General features: G+C 39.9%; 1 protein-coding gene across 1 annotated transcript in view; it reads right to left on the reverse strand.

The window, feature by feature from the left end:
• The window catches only part of col13a1 (collagen, type XIII, alpha 1), a 36963-nt gene that overhangs the window by 2920 nt on the left and 9964 nt on the right, over positions 1-24079 (reverse strand). The window contains exons 7-27 of the mRNA XM_077730000.1: positions 23726-23752; positions 23616-23642; positions 22751-22777; positions 18126-18188; positions 15894-15986; positions 14206-14247; positions 14102-14125; positions 13891-13917; positions 13741-13785; positions 11293-11319; positions 11163-11198; positions 11009-11065; positions 10889-10912; positions 10755-10808; positions 9693-9737; positions 8592-8633; positions 8425-8475; positions 7419-7445; positions 6235-6321; positions 5586-5621; positions 21-74 (exon numbers count right to left, since the gene is read on the reverse strand). Coding sequence (XP_077586126.1) covers positions 21-74; positions 5586-5621; positions 6235-6321; positions 7419-7445; positions 8425-8475; positions 8592-8633; positions 9693-9737; positions 10755-10808; positions 10889-10912; positions 11009-11065; positions 11163-11198; positions 11293-11319; positions 13741-13785; positions 13891-13917; positions 14102-14125; positions 14206-14247; positions 15894-15986; positions 18126-18188; positions 22751-22777; positions 23616-23642; positions 23726-23752 — 915 coding nt within the window. The remainder of the gene's footprint in view (positions 1-20; positions 75-5585; positions 5622-6234; positions 6322-7418; positions 7446-8424; positions 8476-8591; positions 8634-9692; positions 9738-10754; positions 10809-10888; positions 10913-11008; positions 11066-11162; positions 11199-11292; positions 11320-13740; positions 13786-13890; positions 13918-14101; positions 14126-14205; positions 14248-15893; positions 15987-18125; positions 18189-22750; positions 22778-23615; positions 23643-23725; positions 23753-24079) is intronic.

A 24079-nucleotide genomic window follows, 5' to 3' on the forward strand; every position in this document is an offset into this window, starting at 1 on the left:
AAGTAATGTTTGTTACTCACTCTCTCTCCTTTTGGTCCTGCTGGCCCTGCTACTCCTGCTGGTCCAATCAGACCCTTTAAAACATAAGAAAACAATAATTTTAGGGCACGTTAAATTGACACACATATCACTGATAAGCATGTCAAGAAGCTTTTATAATGAAACAAATGTATTTAGGGGGAAAAAAGAAATACAGAGCCATGATTTTTTTCCTCCATTCCAATGTATCACATTTCATTTGATCAAACCCATAATAATATCATAATTTTTATAAGAGATCGTTTTATTTATTCGTTCATTCGTTTACCATACCGCTTATCATCACAAGGATCATGGGGGGTTATAGAGCCTATACCAGCCAACTATGGGCACCGGGTGGATGAAAAACTTAATTGGAGGCCATCCAATCGCAGGGGACCAGGAGACAGACAAGCACTTATGCTTACACTCATACTTAGAGGAAATTTAGGGTGTTCAATGAGCCTATGATGCATGATTTTTGAATGTGATTAAACCCTCAATCACATAACTGTGAGACTGATGCACTAACCACTTGAAGTCCTGGTGCCCTGATTTGATCTACTAAGCAAGTGGTGCTGGAGCCTATCCCAGCTGACTCCGGGCCAGGGTGCTTGGATGTTTGGTCGCCGGACGTTTGGTCACCCGGTCTTTTGGTCGGCCGTTCTTTTGGTCGCCTTTTGGTCGCCGGGTTCGCTTCCTCTTATGAGAGGGAGAGAGAGGAGCGAGACAGAGAGTCTACTGTTGAAAGTGAGCAATCAGGTAATCTCTCGCTCTCAAAATTATCATCATGAGAGAAAGAGTGAGTTTGTAATTGCATTGACAAATCATTATAATCAAAGTATCGCTCAGTCCCTCGCTCCAGGCAGATCTATTGGCATGTGTACATGCTTTCGCTCGCTCGCCAGAGCAGAGCAAGCAGAGTTTATTCTTGAAAGCGAGCAACCAGGTAATCTCTCGCTCTCAAAATTATCATCATGAGAGAAAGAATGAGTTTGTAATTGCAATGACAAAGAAAATTATTGTCAAAATATCGCTCGCTCCTGGCAAATCTATTGGCGTGTGTGTACATGCTATTCAGCGCCGGATTTGCACGCTCGCCCCATGTATTCGCCCGGATTGGCGTGTGTGTACTGTTTTTCAAACTACGGCACACGGGCCATGTATGGCCCGTTAAGATTTTTAATCCGGCCCGCCGACGTTGTCCAAATTATAGTAAAAATCAATGACCTCATTCATTTTACTTTGCCTTTCAATACCGCTCACTCTCAATTTAATTACTGCTTTTTTTCGTTGAATATGTTCTTAATGTTAAAAGTAAATTTGAAAATAAAATTTTCACCTTCAATTGTGTCTTTTTGTGTCTTTTTTCCTATATTTAAATCCCCAGGTTTGATATATTATCAATAAATTATCAATAAACTGCCATTGACGGCGATGGACGTCAAAGGCAGCCGGACGTCCACCGCCGTCAATGGCAGCCGGACGTCCGGCCGCCATCAATGGCAGCCGTACGTCCACCACCGTCAATGGCAGCCGGACGTCCACCGCTGTCAATGTCAGCCGGACGTCCACCGCCATCAATGGTAGCCGGATGTCCACCGCCGTCAATGGCAGCCGGACATCCACTGCCGTGACCAAAAGACCGGGCGACCAAAAGACTGGGGTCCAAACGCCCGGCGACCAAACATCCAGTCACGCGAGCGAGAGGCGGGGGACACCCTGAATCAGTGGCCAGTCGGTCCCAGGGCACAAGGAGACAATCATCCATTTTTATCCCCAAAAGTGGCTTATATGCAAGTAAATACGAAGATTTCAATTTATATATTCATTTCATAATATATGGATTGTTACAATTTACATTTCTCTAGGGATTTTGTAGCCTACGACACTTTGTCTAACAGACTCTATATAAGTGAATTATTGAGTATACAAAGGGGATATCTACTAATGAGGTTTGAGGAAAATAGTGCTGGTTGTGACGAGTTAAATGTGACTCAGCAATGCCAAATCTGTGGTTGGGAACACCTTTTTGCATTACAACACAAGGGGCAATTACTTGTTCACACACGGCCAAATAAGGCTGTAATACAACCTTTTCATCAGATTAACTTATCATTTAGAAACTGTGTTTTACGTTTCCTAGCACGTGTCATTATGATATTAAAATTGGTTTGATGAACTGACATGTGACATATACTCAATTTATCAAAAAACAAGAAGTTGTTTCCTGGAAAATATTTACAAAAAGCTTGTTGAACTATTGTCCCGACTGTAAAAAGGTAAAGAAAGAGAATAAGAATAAGAAACACATGTCAACAGTTCCTGAATAGGAGTCAAAATTCAAGAGGAAAAACTTCAGTCATTTCATAGGCACTTGTATTGCATGGAAGTTGTAGAAGCAGAATTGCATAACACCTCAATATGCAGCATCAGGCATCTTCACATGCTCTTCCTTTCTAAGGTGTCATTCTTTCAATTTTGCTGGTTTAACAATTGTACGAAATAATTTCGAGTCTGAATCTACATTGACCGACACTCAATTCTAAAGCAAGAGTGGAAAATATTTTACAGTAAGCACTGAAATATAAGCATATGGAGAGTGAAATTTTTTAAAAGACAAACTTTTCAGACAGACATTGCAGATCACAATGTCACTGGCTTGCATAAAAATCTGTAGGTTTTTTTCATCATGTTGTGAGTAATTGTATTACTTTCCCTCTTTTCCCCTTGTATGAGCTCAAGAAATAATTGTGAATCACAATCACACCAGAGTATAATAGTAAATATGATATAAATCATAATTGTTGTGCCTTTTAACTACAAAAAACATTGTGCTATTTTAGTTTTATTGCCTACTAATTAATTTTTTTGACCATCTTCATTTTTTGACCATCTTTTAGTCTATACTGAACACTAAAGAGATGACACTTTGATACAATAATTAGTCATTTCAATTTTCATATACAGTAGTACCTCGACATACGAGCAAATAATTATCTCTAGATATGAGACAAATTTGCGAGATACAAGAAAGCCAGGTGGCCAAGACACGAGAGGCTGTTTATGATTTTAGCCGCATCTCTTTCATGTATTACAGATATCTATGAGCACTTGGCGGAGCGTTGCATTTTTTCAGTTTTTTTTTCTTCCGGTCACTCAGCGCGAATGACGGAGCGATAATACGAGGAGTATATATATTTTTGAGTGTGTCTGCATTGTAATCCAAATTCATTAAAATTTGTTTATGTTATGAAACGAGCGTGTTGCAAAAAGCACCCCCCCTCTCCGTCCCTCTCTTGCTCTGTCCGTCTCTCTCTCCCCTCCACGAAATCCGTTTAATTTTAGTACTGTTAACCACATTTTAGCAGTGGCGGGCCTTCAAGGCCTTCAATGCTGGCAATAATTTGAAATTGTCTGTTAGCTTCCTTTCATTGCTCTCCCCCTGTTTACACTGCTTCCAGATGTGTGTTTTCATATTGAAGCATTTAACCAATCCCATTTCAGCCATTATTTGTTGCCAATGTCAGAAGTCTGCCTCAAGGCCTTCACAATCAGTTTGGCGGGCTCTGCAGCATTAGACAAGCGTCGATAAGACTGTTGTTTTAACCAATCAGAATTCGATTTGGTAACACCAAGGCCTTCTCGCAGGCATAGGGATACGTCATCGCTTTCACCAACTATGGCTAGTAGGCGGACCAAAGCTAATGTGAGCCAGCCAGAGATCGCAAACTCCACCCACAATGACAGTCGGTGGAAAACAAATGGATTTGTTTGCACATTTGCTCACAGAGCTTTTTTCCAGACTGACTTTTCCAGAAAAAAATGGACGTCATTAAGAAAGGGCGGTCAACTCCGAAGCTAGTAAGCCTGTTACAGCCGGGAAAAGAGTGTTTCCGCCACTTTCAGTGAGCTAACTGAGAGAGCTACCAAGCTGTATTTGGAGCGAGCTGCAGAAGCAAATATATTATTGTGTTGATTTAAAGCCATTTTCAAGACGGACTATGCCAGAAATACGGCAAGACAGGCTCAAATTTCACATTAGCTTCGATGGCGATAGAAAGGAAGGAAGAAGGAAAGGAGGATGGATATTGTGTACAGTTAAAAAGGATTTTTGGTGGGTAAAATATGGCTATACTCCTAAATAATATTTACATTGTGGACCCGGTTCTGATATCTGAAAAGCTCCAGTGTTTGTATTTAATCACTAAATGCTGCTAGGAAGTGGATTTTACCCCATTTGGGTGGAATTTTTGCCATTTCTCGTATGGACATATATGGACGTATATCGACGTTCATCGCTGTCTTTTTCCCGGGGAAATCATACTCCGGGTCCAGTTCTAATATCTGAAAAGCTCCAGTGTTTGTATCTAAGCTCCAGTGTTTGTATCTAAGCTCCAGTGTTTGTATCTAAGCTCCAGTGTTTGTATCTAAGCTCCAGTGTTTGTATCTAAGCTCCAGTGTTTGTATCTAAGCTCCAGTGTTTGTATCTAAGCTCCAGTGTTTGTATTTAATCACTAAATGCTGCTAGGAAGTGGATTTTACCCCATTTTAGTGGATTTTTTGCCGTTTTGCCACTGACGTCCATCGCTGTCTTTTCTCAGGGAAATCACCCCACTGGCCCGGTTATAATGTCTGAATAGCTCCAGTATTTGTATTTAATCAATAAATACTGCTAGGAAGTGGATTTTGACCCATTTTTGTGCATTGATTTATTGATTATTTTTTATGTGTCGCAGCTGTAGCTGCAGTCGAGGTTTTATAGCCATAAAATTGTTTTTGAGGGTTGGGTTGATTTGTTGAAGGTGCTACGGGACAATGCACGGACCCCCACTGCATTTTACTAGTATTAACCCACTAGTTATGTGTTACCTTGTTAGTAGATAGCGAATTAGAGGAAATAAAACAAAATTCCAATCCAATATCCTGTTTTTGGTGTTTTTTCAGAGGGTTGGAATAAATTGATTTATTTTTCATTTCAATGAGAAACGTTCGTTCGAGTTACGAGAATATCGACATACGAGCTCAGTCCCAGACCGAATTAACCTCAAATCTTGAGGAACCTCTGTAATATATTAATTTCATAATGTATGTAGTCACTGTGGAGGTTCGATTTTAGAAATGTATTGTATCTTCAAAACTTAGCAATCCATGTGTGAAATGATGCCAACCAAAGTAAGTATATCCCAAATGAAATTGTAAAAATTGGGCCCAAAATTTCAACATTTCGTCGGCTGTTCCCCACCTGGTGCCCGTAGTTAGTTGGGATGAGCTCCAGCATCCCCTACGGCCTTTGTGAGGATAATGAATGAATGTGAAAATAAATGAAGGCATAGCCAAGCTCTACAGTGACTACTCAACATTGTATCAAAGTGTCAACCCAAGTATGAACAGTCCTTTTTTCACTAAAGCACTGTCAGCTACGTCTGACATGACACAAGCGCAAAAGGGAGCAACACATGCCTGACAGACAAGACAAGTAGACATGGCAAACATAAAAGCGAGCAAGCAAGGAATGAGGGAGGCAAGAAAGAAAGGGGCTGAAGTATGACTTTTGCAGCACTCACCACTGGACCTGGTCTGCCGTCTAACCCATGAGCCCCCTGCATAGCGTTGTACATGGTTAGAGAGCAGAGGTGTTGGGGAACATGGGGGGGTTGGGTGGGTCAGATATGGTGGAGGTGGTTGGCATAAGTGAAGCTGTGACTCAAGTGACTTCAACAATACATTCAGAATGTGACAAATAAAAGTGTAATGGGAATTAAGTAAGCGTGGTGGTAGTGCCTATAGGTATTTTACTTACATGTATTACATTTGTATGAAGTATTTCCTAATAAAATGTTTCTGACTATAATAATTCCCCAATTTACATTCAGAATACATAATACAACAAACACAGCTTCATAAAGAATTCTAGTAATATTTTCTAACAATAAGAAATAAAAACCTTGCGTGGCAACCTTGTAGTCGACATTGTTAGATAATGTAGTCAAATTGAAGTCTGTGAATGCACTTGTTGTAATCAGCTGGTGTTTAAAATTTTGTTTAACTAGTGGACAAGGTTTAATTCTCAAGAATTAAAAAATAAACACTTCATTTTACAAATCCAAAAGTAAAAGTAATGATGTGTAAATTATTAATGGTTAAAAGATGAGTTAACAACTTTCACTCCATCCTCTACTCAATGAAATGTCAAAAATCTTATTGAGCACTCACAGGCAGTCCAAGATGACCTCTGTCTCCCTTGTCACCCTTCTGACCTGTTGCTCCCTTTTCTCCCCTGAGGCCAAGGCCTGGCTCTCCCTGCAAGAAACAAATCATAGTCGAAAAGGATTAGTAAGTTTTCGTCACTCTAAATACGGCACCCTTCAAAAACTGGTGCAATTGAACTTTCATCCAGAGGGCAAACCTCTTTCCACTTGTTTGTGAATTTGGCATCCTGGTCTATGAGAAGCTGAGCATTGTCACATGTGAAAGTGTATAATATTGGCATTTGTTCCACAGTCCTCAAAAATAAAAATGATGAGTGTTCTGATTTTGAATAAAATATGTGAGAAACACACAAACATGATACTATTTATGATAATGTGTAAGTTCTAAGCTATGTTTTGGTTTGGAGACTGAATGTCTGTGGAATTCACGCTTTTACATAACTAATTCAGTTAGCCCAACGGGAGATGGAATGGTTGCTCTGTTTCTGGGTATTGTGATGAGCAAGAGAAGTTCACACCTTTTGATCTCCTTGGAACAGGACATGACTTCAATTACACCCACTTGTTCATTTGGATATGGGCTTAAAAGTCTACAACCCGAAAGCCACTGAAAGGTGGAAGGAGAGGGGGCCCAGACTGATCTGGATTCGTCCAAATGTTCTGTCTGTATGTGTTTTGATTTGCGTTATTATTCTATGTTGTGTGAGTTATTGTCTTGGAATAGAGTTTGTACCTTCTTCTGTAGAAAATTAGAATTAAAGAATTTGCGAATAGAAGCCGGCCTAAGCTATTCATCACAGCATACACACAAAGTAGCTCTTCTCTACAGGTGCGCTGGTCTTTTTTGTGCAGATTCGGGCAAAGTATCGATTCACTAAATTTTGGAAATTCTACGTAGAAAAAAAGGGAGCAAATGCAGTTTTCACAAATCTGAGGGAGGCGCCGCAGAGTCATTTTTGTACAATGTCCTCGAATCCACCACCACTTGTAAATTTTCACCAAGAACTAACGATGCGCCAAATCCGGTCAATATTTAATAATGTTAAGTGCCCCAAAAAGTCATTTAGTTTCCAATTAGTGATAATTTTATCCGAAAAAGAACAATCGAGTGTGCTCAGGCCCTAACTAGAAGAACAATGGAGCTCCTCGCACTGAAGCGTGCTTGGGTTGAAATAAAAGTTACTGCACCTTTGGTCCTGAAGGCCCTTGTGATCCCTGAAAATGACAAAAAAAAATTAGAAAGAATTTCATCTGTAGTCAGTCACACTATACTGTATACAGTCGTACCTCTACTTATGAAGGCCTCTAGGTACACCATTTTCAGGTTAGGAAAACTTTTGAGATGCAAATGAATGTCTCAAGATATGAAAGCAAGATCCAAGTTACGATAATGTCAATATATTTCCTGTTTTCGTTATTTTATTTTGAAATTGTTGCAGATGCATTGCTTCTTACTTGACAATTTCACCCTACTCTATTGGGCTCTCATTGGCTGTCTCACAACAACAACTCTCCATGTTTTTTTCACTGTTGTTTGTAGTTGTGTGCTTAAAATTATGCTTTGAGGAAGCTGTGGCCGAGTGCTTTCGACCGACTCGCAGTCAAGCCTCAACTTGAACTGCGACCTGCACGATAAAACTGCCAGCATTCTCACTGCGTAAAATTGCTTTTGAGTACAGTGCGTGCTGGGCTCTAAGACCTCATTTTAATTCCTCCACTTTTTTATCTAGCCATTCCTCCATGTCCATATTCTTTTCTTTCTCTCTGTGTTTGAATTTCTTCTTAGATTCTTTAATGACTGCCACACTTTCTCCACACAGAAGACACACAGGTTTGTCTTTTACCCTTGTGAACATGTACTCCAGCCTGGCTTGAAACCCCCTGTGCTCCACATCTATCTTCCATTAAGCCATTTTTAGGGAGGGGGATGGTTGGCATCTGCTTTGACTGCCGAGCTCAGGAACAATTCCCGCTTGCTGTGCTACTATTGCATTGTGGGTAATATATTATTGGCACATGCAAAACACCAGGGGGCGACGAACCGGGACTAATAATAATCAAATATCATTACGGGGGCCATGGATGATACAATTCTCGGGCTGGATCTGGCCCATGAGCCTTGACTTTGACATATGTCATGTATGACATCAATATCAATATCATTTATAGTTTGTTCAATTTAAAATTGTCTTACTACTGGGCCAACTGGTCCTGCTGGTCCTGGGGGACCTGGAGTACCGTAGAGCTAAAAATAAAGAAAAACAACAATGTAAAATTCCGTTTGTGGGAAGTTAGGATCAATTTAAAAGCTTCCTTTCAGAAAACTATTGTCATATAATACTTTGCTCAAACCTAACATACCAGCTCTGACCTTCCTCCTTCCCCAGGTTCGCCTTTTGTGCCCTGACAGGAAATAAAGACACAGATACTGAAGATAAAATATATTCTGTATGTGGTACAGCATATACATAGTAAATCCAGACACAAATGACACACACTATAATAGTAAATCGCACTGCAGAAAAATCAGGTGCCTGGTAATTCAAATCGATCAGGAACCCCTGTAGTTCTTTTTTCTTTGTGATGGATCTGATGAAAGTGAGTTTTCCTTTGAAGTCAGAGTTTGACTTCAACTTTAGGCAATGAAAGGTCTGTTTGAGCACAAAACTGCTTTTCGCGTAATAGTAGGAGTTTTAAGTTATATATAAGAAAAAATTATAAAATTATGATATTCATACTTTTGGGACTATTAGCACCATATTGATTGATGTGCTTTAAGTATTTGTTTGTTTCAGACAAACATGTCAAATGTTAATAAAGTTAGGCTGCATTGCTGTTCTATATTTTTTTTCTTTTCTTTAATTCTTTAATTTTAGAATACAATATTATGCAAATATTTGCCTTGAGACAAATTTTGAGATACGAGCATACAAGACAGCTAGGTAAGATTAAAACTTCAAACAAATGTGTACAGTAATCTAAGATGATTTATAAATTAAATTTAAAGTTTATCTTATGTTACGAGCGCATCTGTCAACTCTCCCCCCTCTCTCTCTCTCCCTCTCCTCCTCCACTTCCCCCACCCTCTCCCTCTGCCCCATGCACGAACTCTACATTGTACTGAATAATGTCTCATTTTAGTATTAAACATCATGTCCTCTAGTTATTTGTCACTTCGTTACAAATGTTTTTCCATTGAAATAAACTGTTTTTTTAATGTTTTTTTTTAGAGGAGACAAATTGATTTTAAATTTAATATTTTTTAATGGAAAACATTTCTTTGAGATACGAGTAAATTGACATACGAGCTCGGTCCCAGGATGGTTTAAGCTCGTAACTCAAGGTATAACTGTTATACTATTTTTTGGTTGGGGGGTGGCGTGAAATATTTAATTGTCCCTATTGTGGGGCGCAATGGAAAATATTTAAGGTAATACATTAAGGTAACATGAGTTGTCTTACCTTCTCTCCATCATGACCAGGGGGACCTGTGAGGCCAACTTCACCCTAATGATAAAATTATGTAGCTATCACTAAGAAAGCACAAAACTGGACAAACCAGACATAGAGATTGAAACATTTACACCCCAATTGAAAGTGTAATTTCATAACATACTTTCTTTAAGTTTATCACGAGACAACCACCAAAAAATGTATGTAATTTGTAACGTTTTTTGTTAAAAAATCTGCTCTTCAGTTGATAATGTATAATGTTATTTATTCATTCATTCATTTTTTTGACTGCTTATCCTCAAACTGATTGCAGGGTGTGTGGAACCTATCCCAACTCAGGGAACCAGGCAGGGAAAACCTTGAACCGGTGGACAGCCAATCGCAGGGCAGAAGGAGACCTACAACGATTCATGTTAACACGTTGGGGCAATGTAGTGTTCAACCAGCCTACCATGCATTTTTGGGGTGTGGGAGGAAAGCGTATCCAGAGAAAACTCATACAAGCCCGGGGAAAACGTGTACATTCCACACTGTGAGGACCAACCTGGGATCGAACCCTCAAACCCACAAAAGTGAGGCCGACGTGCTTAACACCGGGCCATCTATACTATTATTTAAAATATTTTATGGCTGTGTGCGAAATCACAAACTCTGGTCTCTCATTTTCTGAACCGCTTTATCCTCATTGGGGTTGTGGGGGTGCTGGAGCCTATCCCAGATGACTTTGGGCCAGAGGCGGGGTACACCCTGAATCGGTGGCCAGCCAATCACAGGGCATGAGAAGATGGACAACCATGCACATTCACACCCATGCCCAAGGGCATTCTTTTAGAATCTGCCTACCATTCAAGTTTTATAGAATGTGGCAGGAAACCCATGCAGGCCCGGGGAGAACATGCAAACTCCAAACAGGTGGACCGACCTGGATTTGAACCCAGGACCCCAGAGCTGTGAAGCCGACATACTAACCACCCGCTCCACCGGGCCACTCGTATTAAAAACAAATAATGATATTTACAAAAACAATAATAATTTATTTTCTGTTTCCAATATGTAATTAAATATTTTTACTTTAGTTCCAGTGTGTCCAGGAACCCCAGGAGGTCCAGGTAATCCAGGCGGGCCCTAAATGTTGGTTGGGAGAAGTCATTTATCTAATCATAATTCATGCTTATATTTGTTGATAATTTACAATACAATCTTACCATCAGATGTATGTTCCGGATATCCTGTAAGGCAAATTTTAGTTAAAAATAATTTTAAAGGATATTTTAGAATAATGTTTTAGTATATTGGACAAATAAAATGAAATAATTGGAACATACATTTTCATTATTGGGGATTTCATCTTTTCCTGGTCCACCAGTCGGACCTGGAGGGCCCTATTACGTAATATACATTTTATTTCGTTTTTAATGTATTGATCAATAACGTATATTTTAAAGGAGGAATTGCATTGTGCTGGAATGCAATACTTACTCTTGGTCCAGCTGGGCCTTCAAGGCCTGTCTTCCCCTAGGAGGTGATTAGCATAATGACAATCAAATCAATTTGATACCTTATCACCTTTTCAAAGTTTACGCACCTTAAAAAACAATAATGTTCTCACCTGGTTTCCCTGGCTACCCTTGTCACCCTGTAATAGATTTTCAGTGCATTTTGATTACCACTTTAAGTCACACCTAAGTAGAGTGATACCAGTACTTACGGACATCTTTTGATACAAAAAATATTCAGGTTACGAAAATGCTCAATCGGAACATTTTGTCTCACGGTACACACAGACAACATTTTTATGTTAAAAACACAATTCTTAAAAAAAGCCGTCCAAATTAAATAATCTTGCAGTCCCTTTTTTTTACTATTTTGAAATTTCCGTGATGGAATTGCTCTCTCTCCCTTTGGTCGCTGGCCTCCCATTGCCTAGGAGGGAGCTGCACCCCAATGATGCTTTTTATCTGCCTTCGATTCTTATTTGTGATTATCATCCCTATATTATACGATCTTAACTCGTTCCGGGACTGAGCTTGTATGTCGTTTTTCTCGTAACTCAAACGAACGTCTCCCATTGAAATGAACTAAAAACAAATTAATTCGTTCCAACCCTCTGAAAAAAAAAACACGATATTGGATTGGAAAAAATGTTATATTTGTTTTAATTTGCCGTCTATTAATAAAGTAACACATAACTAGTGGTTTAATATGACTAAAATGTGTTTAATTGTATTAAAATTATACGGATTTGGGAAGGGGGGGCGAGAGAGACGGAGGGGGGATTGCACGGCAACACGCTCGTTTCATAACATAAAAAATTTGAAATGAACTTGGATTACGATGAAAACACACTCAAAAATAAGTTTAATCGAACCTAACACAACTTAATTCAAATTTTGTCTGACATTTTGAAACTCTTCTACTCCCGGGTTGGCTCTTTTTTCCCCACCTCCACACTGACTTTCAGTCAATATCGAGGATTGTTTCAGTTTGGTTCCAGTTTTTGCCCAACTTTACAACGTTTTTTGAGTCTGTATCAGTTTTTAAGCTACCGCAACCAAAATGGCGCTGTGCAAGTGGCAGCCGGTGGCGGCGGTAGCTCTGTCCACTCTTGCTCGTTTTGTGTTTTTGCTGCTTTTATGTCTTAATGATTCCGTTTACTTTGATTTGCTTTGTACTTTGTGCTTTTGCTTTTCTGTCTAATCACCCTCTTGCTACTGCCACAATGACATTTCCCGAATACGGGATCAATAAAATCATCCAATCCAATCCAATTTGTATGAAGAGGTCCACTATAGTTGCACCGAAAGTGTTTGGTTGCCGTTTGGACATTGTATATTTTTGTTCTGTAACTTTTCCGTACTGTTTTACTTCATTTTGATTACTTTTGAAGTTCAGGAAATGTTTAGAATTCTACTGTCATCCTTCATGACTACGCAGCTTCAGTATATTGCAGTGTGTAGAGTTTCCAGTCACCTGACTTTGTTGTGGAAATGTGCGTGCTTAATTCCTGCTGGTGGTGGTATGATTGTGAGCGCGGATGGTTGTCTGTCTGTTGTTCGCTACAACTCACTGCCGACCAGAATAAGGTGTGCTTCCCTTCCTGTCGCCTGAATAAAGCTGGGATAGGCTCTAGCAAACCCTCGTGGCCTTTACGAGAATGCGCGGTGTGGACATTTTCCATGAAGAGAAAGTTTTTTTTTAAAAATGTAATGTGTAGTAAATGTATACTCAATGGTAACCAATTATACAGTTTAAAAAATAATTAAATGACTCAAAAATTGCCGTAATGCCAATGAGCATATACATTTTATCTTCAAATCTAATATTATAATTGTGACTACAATAGATTTTTTTGTGTCAAATCAAACTTTTTGTATTCGCGGTTATTAAATATATTTTCAATGTTCTCGTATTTTTATTTTATGAAAAAATGTCTGCTAAGAGGTAAATGCTAAATCATTTTAAAAAAATGCAACCCTTTGAGGATGGGTGGAATGGAAGCTGAATGAATTAATATGTAATAATTGTAAATACTTTAAATTTTGTACTCAATAAAAAACACGTTATTTGGAACTTGTGTCCAATTCCTCTTTGTCAGATTCGAGAGCCTTTGGATCATCGGTGGAATTTTCAGGTGGGTCAACAGGAGGAGCTTTTGTGAGAGGTTTTTGGCGCACAAAGAAGATGGTTATGTTCTCAACCTTTTATGTTATCGGCGCGTCATTCTTCTACGATGACATTTTGCTTCGTCTTCGGTGCGGAGTGCCACCCAACTTAGCACCGAAGAAGCGATGCTCTGATTACAGCCGTTTTTCATTCACTGTCTTCTGCTTGCAAGTTGCACCGTGAATTCTTTTATTTTTATCAACATTTTTAATATGAATACTTAATATAAAAAACGCAATGTACAGAAGACACAAATGTTGAAGCCACAAAGTGGTGAAGGATGACTGTCCTATGTTTTTTTTAGATAATTTTCTGCAAAAAGATGCAGTCATTTCATAATAAGTCATTACCTAATTAATTGTAATTCAACAGGAATAAAATGAAGTCTGTGTACCTTAAGGCCCCCAGGACCTGTTGCACCAATATCCCCTCGATCACCCTGTAGAGAAAGACACAGAAAAAGCAATCAGTTTTCATCCTATCAAACACTCAAGTACTATATGCAAAAGGTATTGTAGAGATGAAATTTAAAAATGGAGCTCACTTTCTGTCCTGCTATACCTGGCTCACCCTGAAAGGACATTTCAACATCAACAAATACAGAGACAACAGCTGCTGTATACTGACTCACAATTCCATTCAAAGTAATGTTACTAACAATTTTGCTCAACACTAAGGTCAGAGAACACTAATGGTTGTTTTCTTTTCATTTTTTTTTTTACTCAGAGGCTCAGGTTTTGTTTGTTTGTTTTTACCTTCAGTCCTGGTAAGAGCTGCAGCTGAAAACAAAATGTATTATAATTATTAACACAAAAATGTCACTTCAGAAAACGAAATAATTGACTACATCAAAGCTCACCCTTGGGTCTTTTCCGGGTTTTCCTGGTTGCCCTGGTGTACCCTGAAAGCAAATTATTATTATTTGTCAAATATCTTGAAAGTAGAGTATATATGTCAGGCCCAGGGCCAGCCGGGTGGGTGGTTGAGCCTGCCAGCCAATCACAAGGCCAAGCGGTGCCAGGTGTCTCTCATCAGTTGTCAATGAACTATTTAGGCCAACCGAGCTTGACCACATCATTGGATTGTTTTACACAGTTTACTGTTAAATACCTTATCGCGCTACTTCGTTGTTTCGCTTGCCTGATCTTTGACCTCTTGATTTGCTTTAGGACCAACGACCCCGGACATTACCACAATGACGATTACGACTCTGCACCTGGTAACTTTGCTCTGGACCTCTTTACAGACCTCTCAGCTATCGACCACCACACAATGTCAAATGACTCGTTTACAATGCTCCCTCTGTACCTTTGCCCGCTCCTGGAACACTCTCAATAAACAGAAATACTCCACGTCAACCTTGTGTTGGATGTATGGATTCGCACCACCACTCATGGATCATCATACTTAGGCAATTCATTTCCTATTGATGCAGGTATGTCATATTTCCCAGTCACTATATTTACTGCAGGCACAGTTCACTGCAGGCACAGTTCATGCCGTTGCCACATTCATAGAGGACACAACCTACCTCAGCCACACCAACTCACGCAGTAACCGCCGCTCCGCGAACCATTAATCCCACCGCCGGTCCCGTATAATGGCGAACTTAGTGCATGTAGGGCTATCCTTGTTCAGTGCAGCCTGGTGTTTGGGCAACAGGGTCTCACATACAACACGAACTGAGCCAGGATCAGCTACCCCATTGGCTGTTTTCCGCTTTGTTGTAGGCTAGCACCGAGTAGGAAAGAGGCTGGATTAAAGGCTCCTTCTATGCCAACTTCGCGCATGTGTTCCTTGTGTGTGCTGTATGGATGATGTGTGCATCTCGCCTCTTGTGTCCCTGGTTTCCCTTTCATTTGTATCAGCCTGCCTCGTGTGTCCCTGCAGTATGTCTTCCACCAAGCCGACTTCTGGCCTAGTCCATCCACTACCGTCCTTTGTCACACATTGCTGTTGACTTCGTCACAGGCCACCCTACGTCTCAGGCCAACACAGTCATTCTGACTATAGTTGATCAATTTTCCAAGGCTGCATATTTCGTCACACTCTGCAAGTTCCCTTCATTCCGTGAGACTGGAGTCATAATCGTGCAGCATGTGTTCCCTCTGCACCTGGGTCCCCTATTCACCTCCCGTGTCTGGTTTGCTTTCTCTTCAGCGCTGAACTTTACGGTGAGCCTTTCCTCCAGTTCTCATACTCAAACGAACTGACAATGTGAGCGAACTAACCTGCGGCTGGAGGCAGCACTCCAATGCACCACCCATGCTCAGCCGACTACCTAGAGCGACCAACTGCTCTGGCAGGAATACGCCCACAACTCTCACGCCAATGCCTTTTCCAGTCTGTCCCGTTCCAATGTTCCCTGAGATACCAACCCTCCTTGTTCCCGTCTCTGGAGACAGAAATTGCTGTGCTGTCCATCCAGGCACGACAACACTCCCCCACCCACAATCAGAGACAGGCAAATCACCGTCGCACCCTCTTAATGTGAGGTGGGTGTGTAGTTTAAGTGTTTTCTGGTTTTTAGGTTCATACTCTACTCACCGGTGAGCCACTAGCGCCATTCAGACCTGGGTTTCCTGGAAGACCAGGAGGACCTGGTGGTCCTGGGGGCCCCTGCACACCTTGCTCACCCTGCTGAAAGACATTGGGTTAAAATCTTCCATAGTGGAAAGTGTCTCATCCTATTGGCCACCACAGTACAACAATCTCACACCACAAAACAAATACTGTCGCATCGGATTGCGCATTTGGAGGTTAGCTGGGGTGCAAAGCAAGCTATTAAAATAGAAAGACTGAAGGTCTCTTCTTGGACGTGGGGAATCATCCGTGTAAATATTTTTTAGATATTTTGGGAAATCAAAACAGTTCTCACAGTCTGCCTTAAAGTCAAAGGCAATGATGCATTTTAAGCCCATTTTAGACCAATTTTATTAGCACAAACGTTTCCTGTCCTGTTTAGTTGAAAGTTGCAATCCACAGTGAATAACTTCCAGAGTAATTCCTCAAATATTGCGGAAAACGGAGACCAGACCTGGCCGTGATAATCGAAAAAGCGCAAAGGATCACCTCTATTTTTACTACCATAATTTTTACGTACAATTATCATGAAGTGCATTTATCAAATACTAGCTATAAACATATGAAGACTAATGTATTAATATCTAAATATAATCTATACATAAAAAATTAAACACTTTAAATACTGTATTTACAGTAAAAGTAGTTCCTCTACTGCTTGATATGAATTTTAAAAAATCTGATTAATTGGAGTTTCAGTCCAAGTCGCTCCTGCACAGTCCAGAATTTGAAGGGCAGCCTGAGGTACAACTTTTCCTTTGGGAGGAAACAGTCTAAGAACTAGTCCATTGTGAAGACTTTTTTGATCCAGGCTTTCTGGTTGCTCATCCAGTACACAGGCTTTGTTCTTGTTTTTTAAAGGATGGGGTCAGTCAAACTTGCCGATTAAGGTTTGTTAATGATCCGCACATTGTAGTTCATCTTTGAATAAGATTGTCCACGAAGGCATACGTTCCCAAAAAAGGCTAGTCTCATCCATGTTAAAAACTAGCCCTGGGATGACATGTAAATTCCGCACATTGAGGACCGATTTGGGAACGAACCCTCAACCCTGGATGACGACCAGGCCGCTTACTTTGCAATTCTATTTGTGTACTGTTTAGTACTAGCAGCATCTACACTATTGGGGGCTGGGGGAAAAGAGAGAGCTATGTCAGATGCTCTTTATCGACTACAGCTCAGCCTTTAAGACCACAAGACCGGACATTCTTATCCCCAATTTGGCCATACTGTGACTCCCACCTTCCACCCGCTCCTGGATTAAGCACTTTCTAGTGAACCGACAGGTGGCCCAGCGGCTTGAGTGGTTAGCACGTGGACCTCAAAGCTCTGGGTGCTGGGTTCAAATTAAGGTTGGATATTCCGTGTGGAGTTTGCATGTTCTCTCTAGGCCTGTGAGGGTTTTCTCCGGGTACTCCAGTTTCCTCCAACATTCCAAAATCATGCATGGTAGACTGATTGCACACTATAAAATGCCCCAAGGCTGAGTGTGTGTAGTGTCTGTCTCCTTGTGCTCTGCGATCGGCTGACCACCAATTCAGGGTGTCCCCTGCCTTTGGCCCAAAGTCTGCTGGAATAAGATCCAGCCCCAAGGCTGTGTGCTGAGTTCACTACTCTACTCGCTCTACACACAACTGCTGACCCACGCACCCTAGGAAAATAATTGTGAAATTTGCGGACGATACAGTGGTAGTGGGGATGATCACAGAGGATAATGAAGTGGCCCACAGAGACGAGGTCCTTAGACTCAGTGAGTGGTGCGCCTTCATCAACTTGTTTTTGAACCTGTTCAAAACCCTGGAACTTCAGATGGAACAAGGCCTTTCTGCTCTGCTGATTTCACTTGGAGTACTTTGTTGTTGTATTGGTGCACTCTCTGGTGGAACTTTAAATCTCATTGTATTTGTATAATGACAATAAAAATCATTCAATTAAATTCAATAAATACAATTCAAAAAATAAATAATCAATAAATATATTTAAAAAAAAAACTGAATAAATAAATAAACTAATAAATGAATAATAATTTGAAGACACAGTATTACAGAAAATGAATACAATATTATTATACTTTTACGAATATAACTATGAGGGACAGAAAAGACCTTTAGCCTGTAAAATGTTTCAATATTCATTAGCAATAGCAACTACAGCATTTGGTTAATACAGCAAGATTGGGAAAAGAAAGAATTGTACCTTGAGGCGTTTTAGGGTTAGAGGGCTTATAGAGGGCATGTTGCGCACGGTGATAGGCAACATCTGCCGAGGGGAAGCAATGTACAGGTGGCCAACAGTGCAAAAAAGGTCACAGGGCAAAGGTCACCAGGAGGTCACGGGAAGGAAAGAGGGTAGACCAAGAGGTTGAAGAGGGGATAATCAAAGGAAAACAAAGAAATACAATCCAACATTAAATTGAAATGCCAGGAATGATGGGAGACATAAGAAACAAAGTCAACGTTGGAAAGTCACAGCAAACTCTGGGCCTGGAATGCTAATTTGCATACAGCAGAGGTGCTCAATACATCGATTGATCATATGACAGTAAGATTTCATCAACCTATTGAATAAATGTATGGAGTAAAATTTGTTATAGGACTTGACCCAGGAAACAACACTATTTCTCATTCAATAATTATTACTACTTGTCCACACTGTGTTTGGTGATCAGCATACATGACTGCTGAGCTTTGTCAGTGGCCTGGAAACAAAAAGTAAATTGGGGAAAGCTGGCTCCTTGAAAGTAGATCTTAGAGAAAAAATGTTTGAGCACCCCTGATATACAGTGTCTGTTATGTTTAAGAATTAATGCAATTTTCAACTAATATAATGTACTACTTACTTACTTACAAATCATGAAATATTCTTTTTGAGCAATAGTTTTTGGAGAAACCTTCTAATCCCCAGACCCCTAGATTGCAGTTGAGTAGCGATCAGATGTGTGCCAATCATGCCGCACAGAGAGCCTTGCAGTTCGGTTACAGTGTAGCATAGAGACTTACTGTGGACAACAATCCAGCACAGGGCTGTACAATACGTCGCTTCTGTTGAAATGATTAGCATGATCAAATACAAGTTTAAGAGATGGCAGTACTGACATGACTAATTTAAACATTTTCTATGGAAATATCTACTACTGTACATATATGGAGACTGAAAGGAGAAAAGTGGGCATGTTTTGTTATCCCACTGCTTTGTTTCTCCCTATTCAGATTTGCATTATGTGAAATGAACACAAATGAAGTCAAAGTGGATTCTAAATAGTAGTACACCAATCCCTCGTTTAGTGCGGAAAATGTAGAGCAGACATGGCCGCGATAATCGAAAAGCCGTGCAGTGGGGTCACCCCTATTATTACTACGTACCAGATGATGTATTTGTGCCTATAAAAAAATACAAGTACACAAGTACAATTATCAAGAAGTGTATTTAATAAATATTACAGTTATAAGCATATGAAAAGACTATAATGTCTTAACATCTAAATATAAGGTCTGTTTAAAAAAATAAATACTTTAAATACTGTACTCACATTGAAAATAGTTGAAATTAGTTAAAAAAAAAAACGAGGTAATGGGAGTATGAATCTTTTCAGTTTTGAAGTCTTTTCAGAAAGGTACAGCTTCGCTTTCGGGATGAAACAGTTTGTGAAGGCTTTCGTGATCGAGGCTTTCCGGTTGCTCATTCAGTAGACCAGCAGCAAGGTTTTATTCTTGATTTTTAAAGCATGAGGATGTTCAATCTTGTTGATTAAGGTTGGCTTTACTATGAAGCCAGCCAGCATCATCCCCATGCAGACGAGTGTCCGGCGATCTGTGTGAACATTAACGCTTTCAATTCATTTTTTAACAAGAATGTCCGGGATGACATCCTCTTACAAAACCATTATCATCAGTTATGTTGTGGGACTCTTCCATGTTCCATGTCGCTGCCTGTTCCGGCCGGAGACGGGTCGCAGGGCACACCGCGTTGCTCCGCTTTTCAGCCTAAGACTTTGCTCCACAACTGGGAGGCAGCGGTGGCTTCGGCAATAATTCTTCCACAGAACGCTTAGGAGTCATTTTAAGCGATGATTCATAATCCAAACAAAGCTGGAAAAGGCTCAGTGTTGGCTCTATACACGTGGTAATGTGCGTGAAGGGAAACTCACGCGTAACAAAACAGGAGAAAGCAATATCTTGGAATCCTCAGGCCTTTTATAATGAATGTCGTGCCATTTTTCTTCAGCGGTCAAATTACACTGGAGGGGAAAGTGGAGCACTATCAACACAGTGGTATAGTGTGGGTAAAGAGTGCTTCTGACCTTTCCTCGGGATGTTGGGAATTGGTGAACCGAATACTTTAAGGACTTACTCATCTTCACCGACATGCTTCCTGTGAGGAGGCAAAGTCTGGGGAGTTTTTAGGGTTGAAATCACTGAGGTGGTAAAAAAAAACTCCTCGGTAGCAAGTCCTCGGGGGTGGATGAGGTCTGTCCAGAGTTTCTAAAGGCTCTGGGTGCTATTGGTTGAAATAACTCTGCAACATCGCATGGACATCGGGGGACAGTGCCTTTGGTTTGGTAGACTGGCATGGTGGTTCTCCTTTTTAAAAAGGGGGACCGGAGGGTGTGTTCGAACTATAGGGGAATCCGACTTCTCAAACTCCCTGGGAACGTCTATTGAGCTTCCTCTGCAGGATGTGAAGAGATAAGGTGAGAAGCTCGGTCATCCGGGATTGGCTCGGTGTAGAGCTGCTGCTCCTCTGCATTGATATGAGTCAGATTAGTTGGGTTGGGCATCTGATTAGGATGCCTCCTGGATGCCTCCTGGTGAGGTGTTCTGGGCATGTTTAACCGAGAAGAGGCCACGGGGGCTGACCTAAGACACACTGGGGATGCTTAGGAATGATCCCAAAAAAAGATGGATGGAGTGGCTGAGGAGAAGGAGGTTTGGGCTTCCCTGGTGAAGCTCCTGCCTGTGCGACCCAACCTCTGATAAGCGGAAAAAAATGAAGATGAACAAATAAATATATATATTTATTATGCAACATTGAACGCAATATTCATTGCGTTCAATGTTGTTTAAATCTGACAGTCCTGGTAGGCAGACTTAAAAGCTGTCCATAAGAAAGAATGACTCCAATGTGGCCTATAAAATAAATTAGTTCGACCCTCATACACTAGGAATGAAGCAGTAGGGATACGTCATCGCTTTCACCAATTATGATTGGCTTGTGATAAAGTGGACTAGCCAAAGCTAACAAACTGTATCTGGAGCGAGCTGCACAAGCACATATATTGTTGTGTTGATTTAAAGCCATTTTCAAGACGGACTATGGCAGAAATATGACAGGACTGGCTGGATTTTCAGCATTAGCTTTGATGGCGATATAAAAGAAGGAAGAAAGAAAGCAGGATGGATATTGTGAACAGTTAAAAATTATTTTTGTTGAGTAAAATATGGCTATATTCCTAAATAATATTTTAATTGTGGGCCGAGTCCTGATATCTGAAAAGCCCCACTGTTTGTATTTAAGCTCCTGTGTTTGTATTTAATCACTAAATGCTGCTAGAAAGTGGATTTTACCCCATTTTAGTGCAATTTTTGCCATTTTGACATTGAAGTCCATTGCTGTCTTTTCCCGGGGAAATCATCCGCCTGGCCCAGTTGTAATGTCCGAAAATCTACAGTATTTGTATTTAATCAATAAATGCTGCTAGGAAGTGGATTTTAGCCCATTTTAGTGCAACTTTTGCCATTTTGCCATTGACGTCCATCGCTGTCTTTTCCCGGGGAAATCATCCACCTGGCCCAGTTGTAATATCTGAAAAGCTCCAGTATTTGTATTTAATCATTAAATGCTGCTAGGAAGTGGATTTTACCTGTTGAAGGCGCTACGACAAAAATGCATGGACCGCCATTGGAATACATTGTACAACAGAATGATAAACAAAGGATTTGAATGTCACTATATCAGCGAGAAAGGAGATCAATACAATTTAGAAGAAAAAAAGAACATTCAAACCTATCTTATAAAAAAGCACATGGAAAAATTGAAATAAATGTTGTTATTATCTTCTTTACTACATAGTACTACTTCTGCTGACGTTTGGTTCACTTACAGTAGCACAAGCCAGGCTTTTTTATTTTTTATAATTGTACTGTACCGCTTGGTGAAAAACATGGATGAAAACTGCTACTGTGTGACATTTGAATATATGTACTAGCTATTTAACTATATCCAGGGTTGCTATCATAAACGCACTTCCTCTCCGGTGGCTGTGTTATGTAATATTTATTTGAAAGGACACAGAAAGAAAAAAAATGTCTTCCATTAGTGCTTAGAATTCTGTATAGTTAAGTGCTTCCAGATTGTACCTAATCTGTCATGTGTATGACAGTTTTACATTTATTTTATTTGGACTCATTTCCAAAGTATACTTTTTCATCTGCTGAATATATGGATCTAAAAGTCTCTCCACTAAAATATTTTTCTCGGCACAGCCTCAAACAGGTCGTTATATTCTCCAACTACACGCCCCAGCAGACTGCTGGTAAATACCTTCTTTGGTCTCAAAACGTCCAATTCACTTGATGGCAATCCAAATAACTACTGAACTACTTTCATGTGTTACCCATCATTGAGCTACTTTTTACTTTTATATATGGCTTTCTTTCAGTTTCTCTTCTTGCAACGTAAATATTCTGTTTGGCATTCCTATTCACAATTACAAAAATATACTGTGAAAGATTACATTATCAGATGTGGAAATAAACAGTTAATACATGCAGTCATTCGAAATAATTAAAATTTTTATCACACAAAAAAAATAGCTTTCTTACCCGATGTGTATAGTCGCCACAGACACCCTGGAGGAAATAAAATGGATTAAGTAGATATGATTATTGCAAAGTAAATTCATAATCATACCAAATGATGAATTCCACAATTAGTACTTTTTGTATCTGAGAATGAGTCATATGAAATTACACAATGCTAAAACTGTGATAAAAGATATCCTATCTGGCTTCATTTTTAAAATTATTCCAATGGGCAATTATCAATTTACTCCAAATAAAGTTAATTTCCAGTAGCTCGAGCTTATTATCCAGACTATCTCAGGACAGCAAAAACAATTGGCGACTTTTGTTTCGGGGACATATTTTACCTGTGTTTTTGTCAGGGGCAAATATTAAAACATGGAAGAGGAATGTGTGAAAATTATCATGTAAACGGTGTGCAGAAATTTCAGACCTCAGTCATCATTTTAAGTTTATACTGTTTGAGGAGTAAAAACAGTATGTGTAGATCAGTGGTGGACCTTCAAGGCTTGCAAGTCCTTCTCTGCTGGCCTAAAAAAGATATCTGAATCACAGACTGAATTTATTCATGTTTTTTCCATGAATACTTATTAAATAATTCCAAATTGTCTGTGAGCTTCCTTTCATTGCTTTTCTCCAGGTTTGCGCTGCTTCCAGATGCGTGTTTGTGTGTTGGATTGATTCAGAGAGAGCACTGATCGCATCGGTTTGAAATTCACAGCCTGCCGCTGGTGTACATATATTAATTTATTCTTTATCTTTTATGTTTTGTGTATTCTAAATATGTTGTTGCGGAAGCCTATACCAACTATCTGAGGGCAGGAAGAATACACATGCACATTCATTTACTGCATTGGAGAAACAAACTATACAAACTATTGCTCACCTTCTCTCCTTTGGTTCCTGGTTCTCCCTAAGTGAGAAAACAAGGCAACATTATTTGTTCTTTTTTCTCCTGAGCAAAAGTGTTTTGAGATGTAGGTATTCATGACTTACAGGAAGTCCTTTAAGACCACGCTGACCCTGAAAGACATCACCAAATGTCTTAAATCTGGTTTCACATAAATGAATTTTTGAGCAAACATGTTTACTTTGTATCCCTCTGGCATAAGCTGCCGGGTGCAGCACAAGCATGATAAATATAATACAAGGAAGGGATCTGAGGCTAGACATGTATATCACAATCCATAGAGGTCACCACACCAATACTACTCTTGGAAAGCAGTAGTATGTATGTCTAATAGTCACCCACCCATTAGAAAGACAATTTAATCATTGGGAATTATGAAGAATTAAGCAAAATGATTTCAATAGTTGTTATTTCAAGGTGACACGTTGGAAGATTGGTGA

This window comes from Stigmatopora nigra, chromosome 12, assembly GCF_051989575.1.
Source record: "Stigmatopora nigra isolate UIUO_SnigA chromosome 12, RoL_Snig_1.1, whole genome shotgun sequence".
NCBI classification, from domain to species: domain Eukaryota; kingdom Metazoa; phylum Chordata; class Actinopteri; order Syngnathiformes; family Syngnathidae; genus Stigmatopora; species Stigmatopora nigra.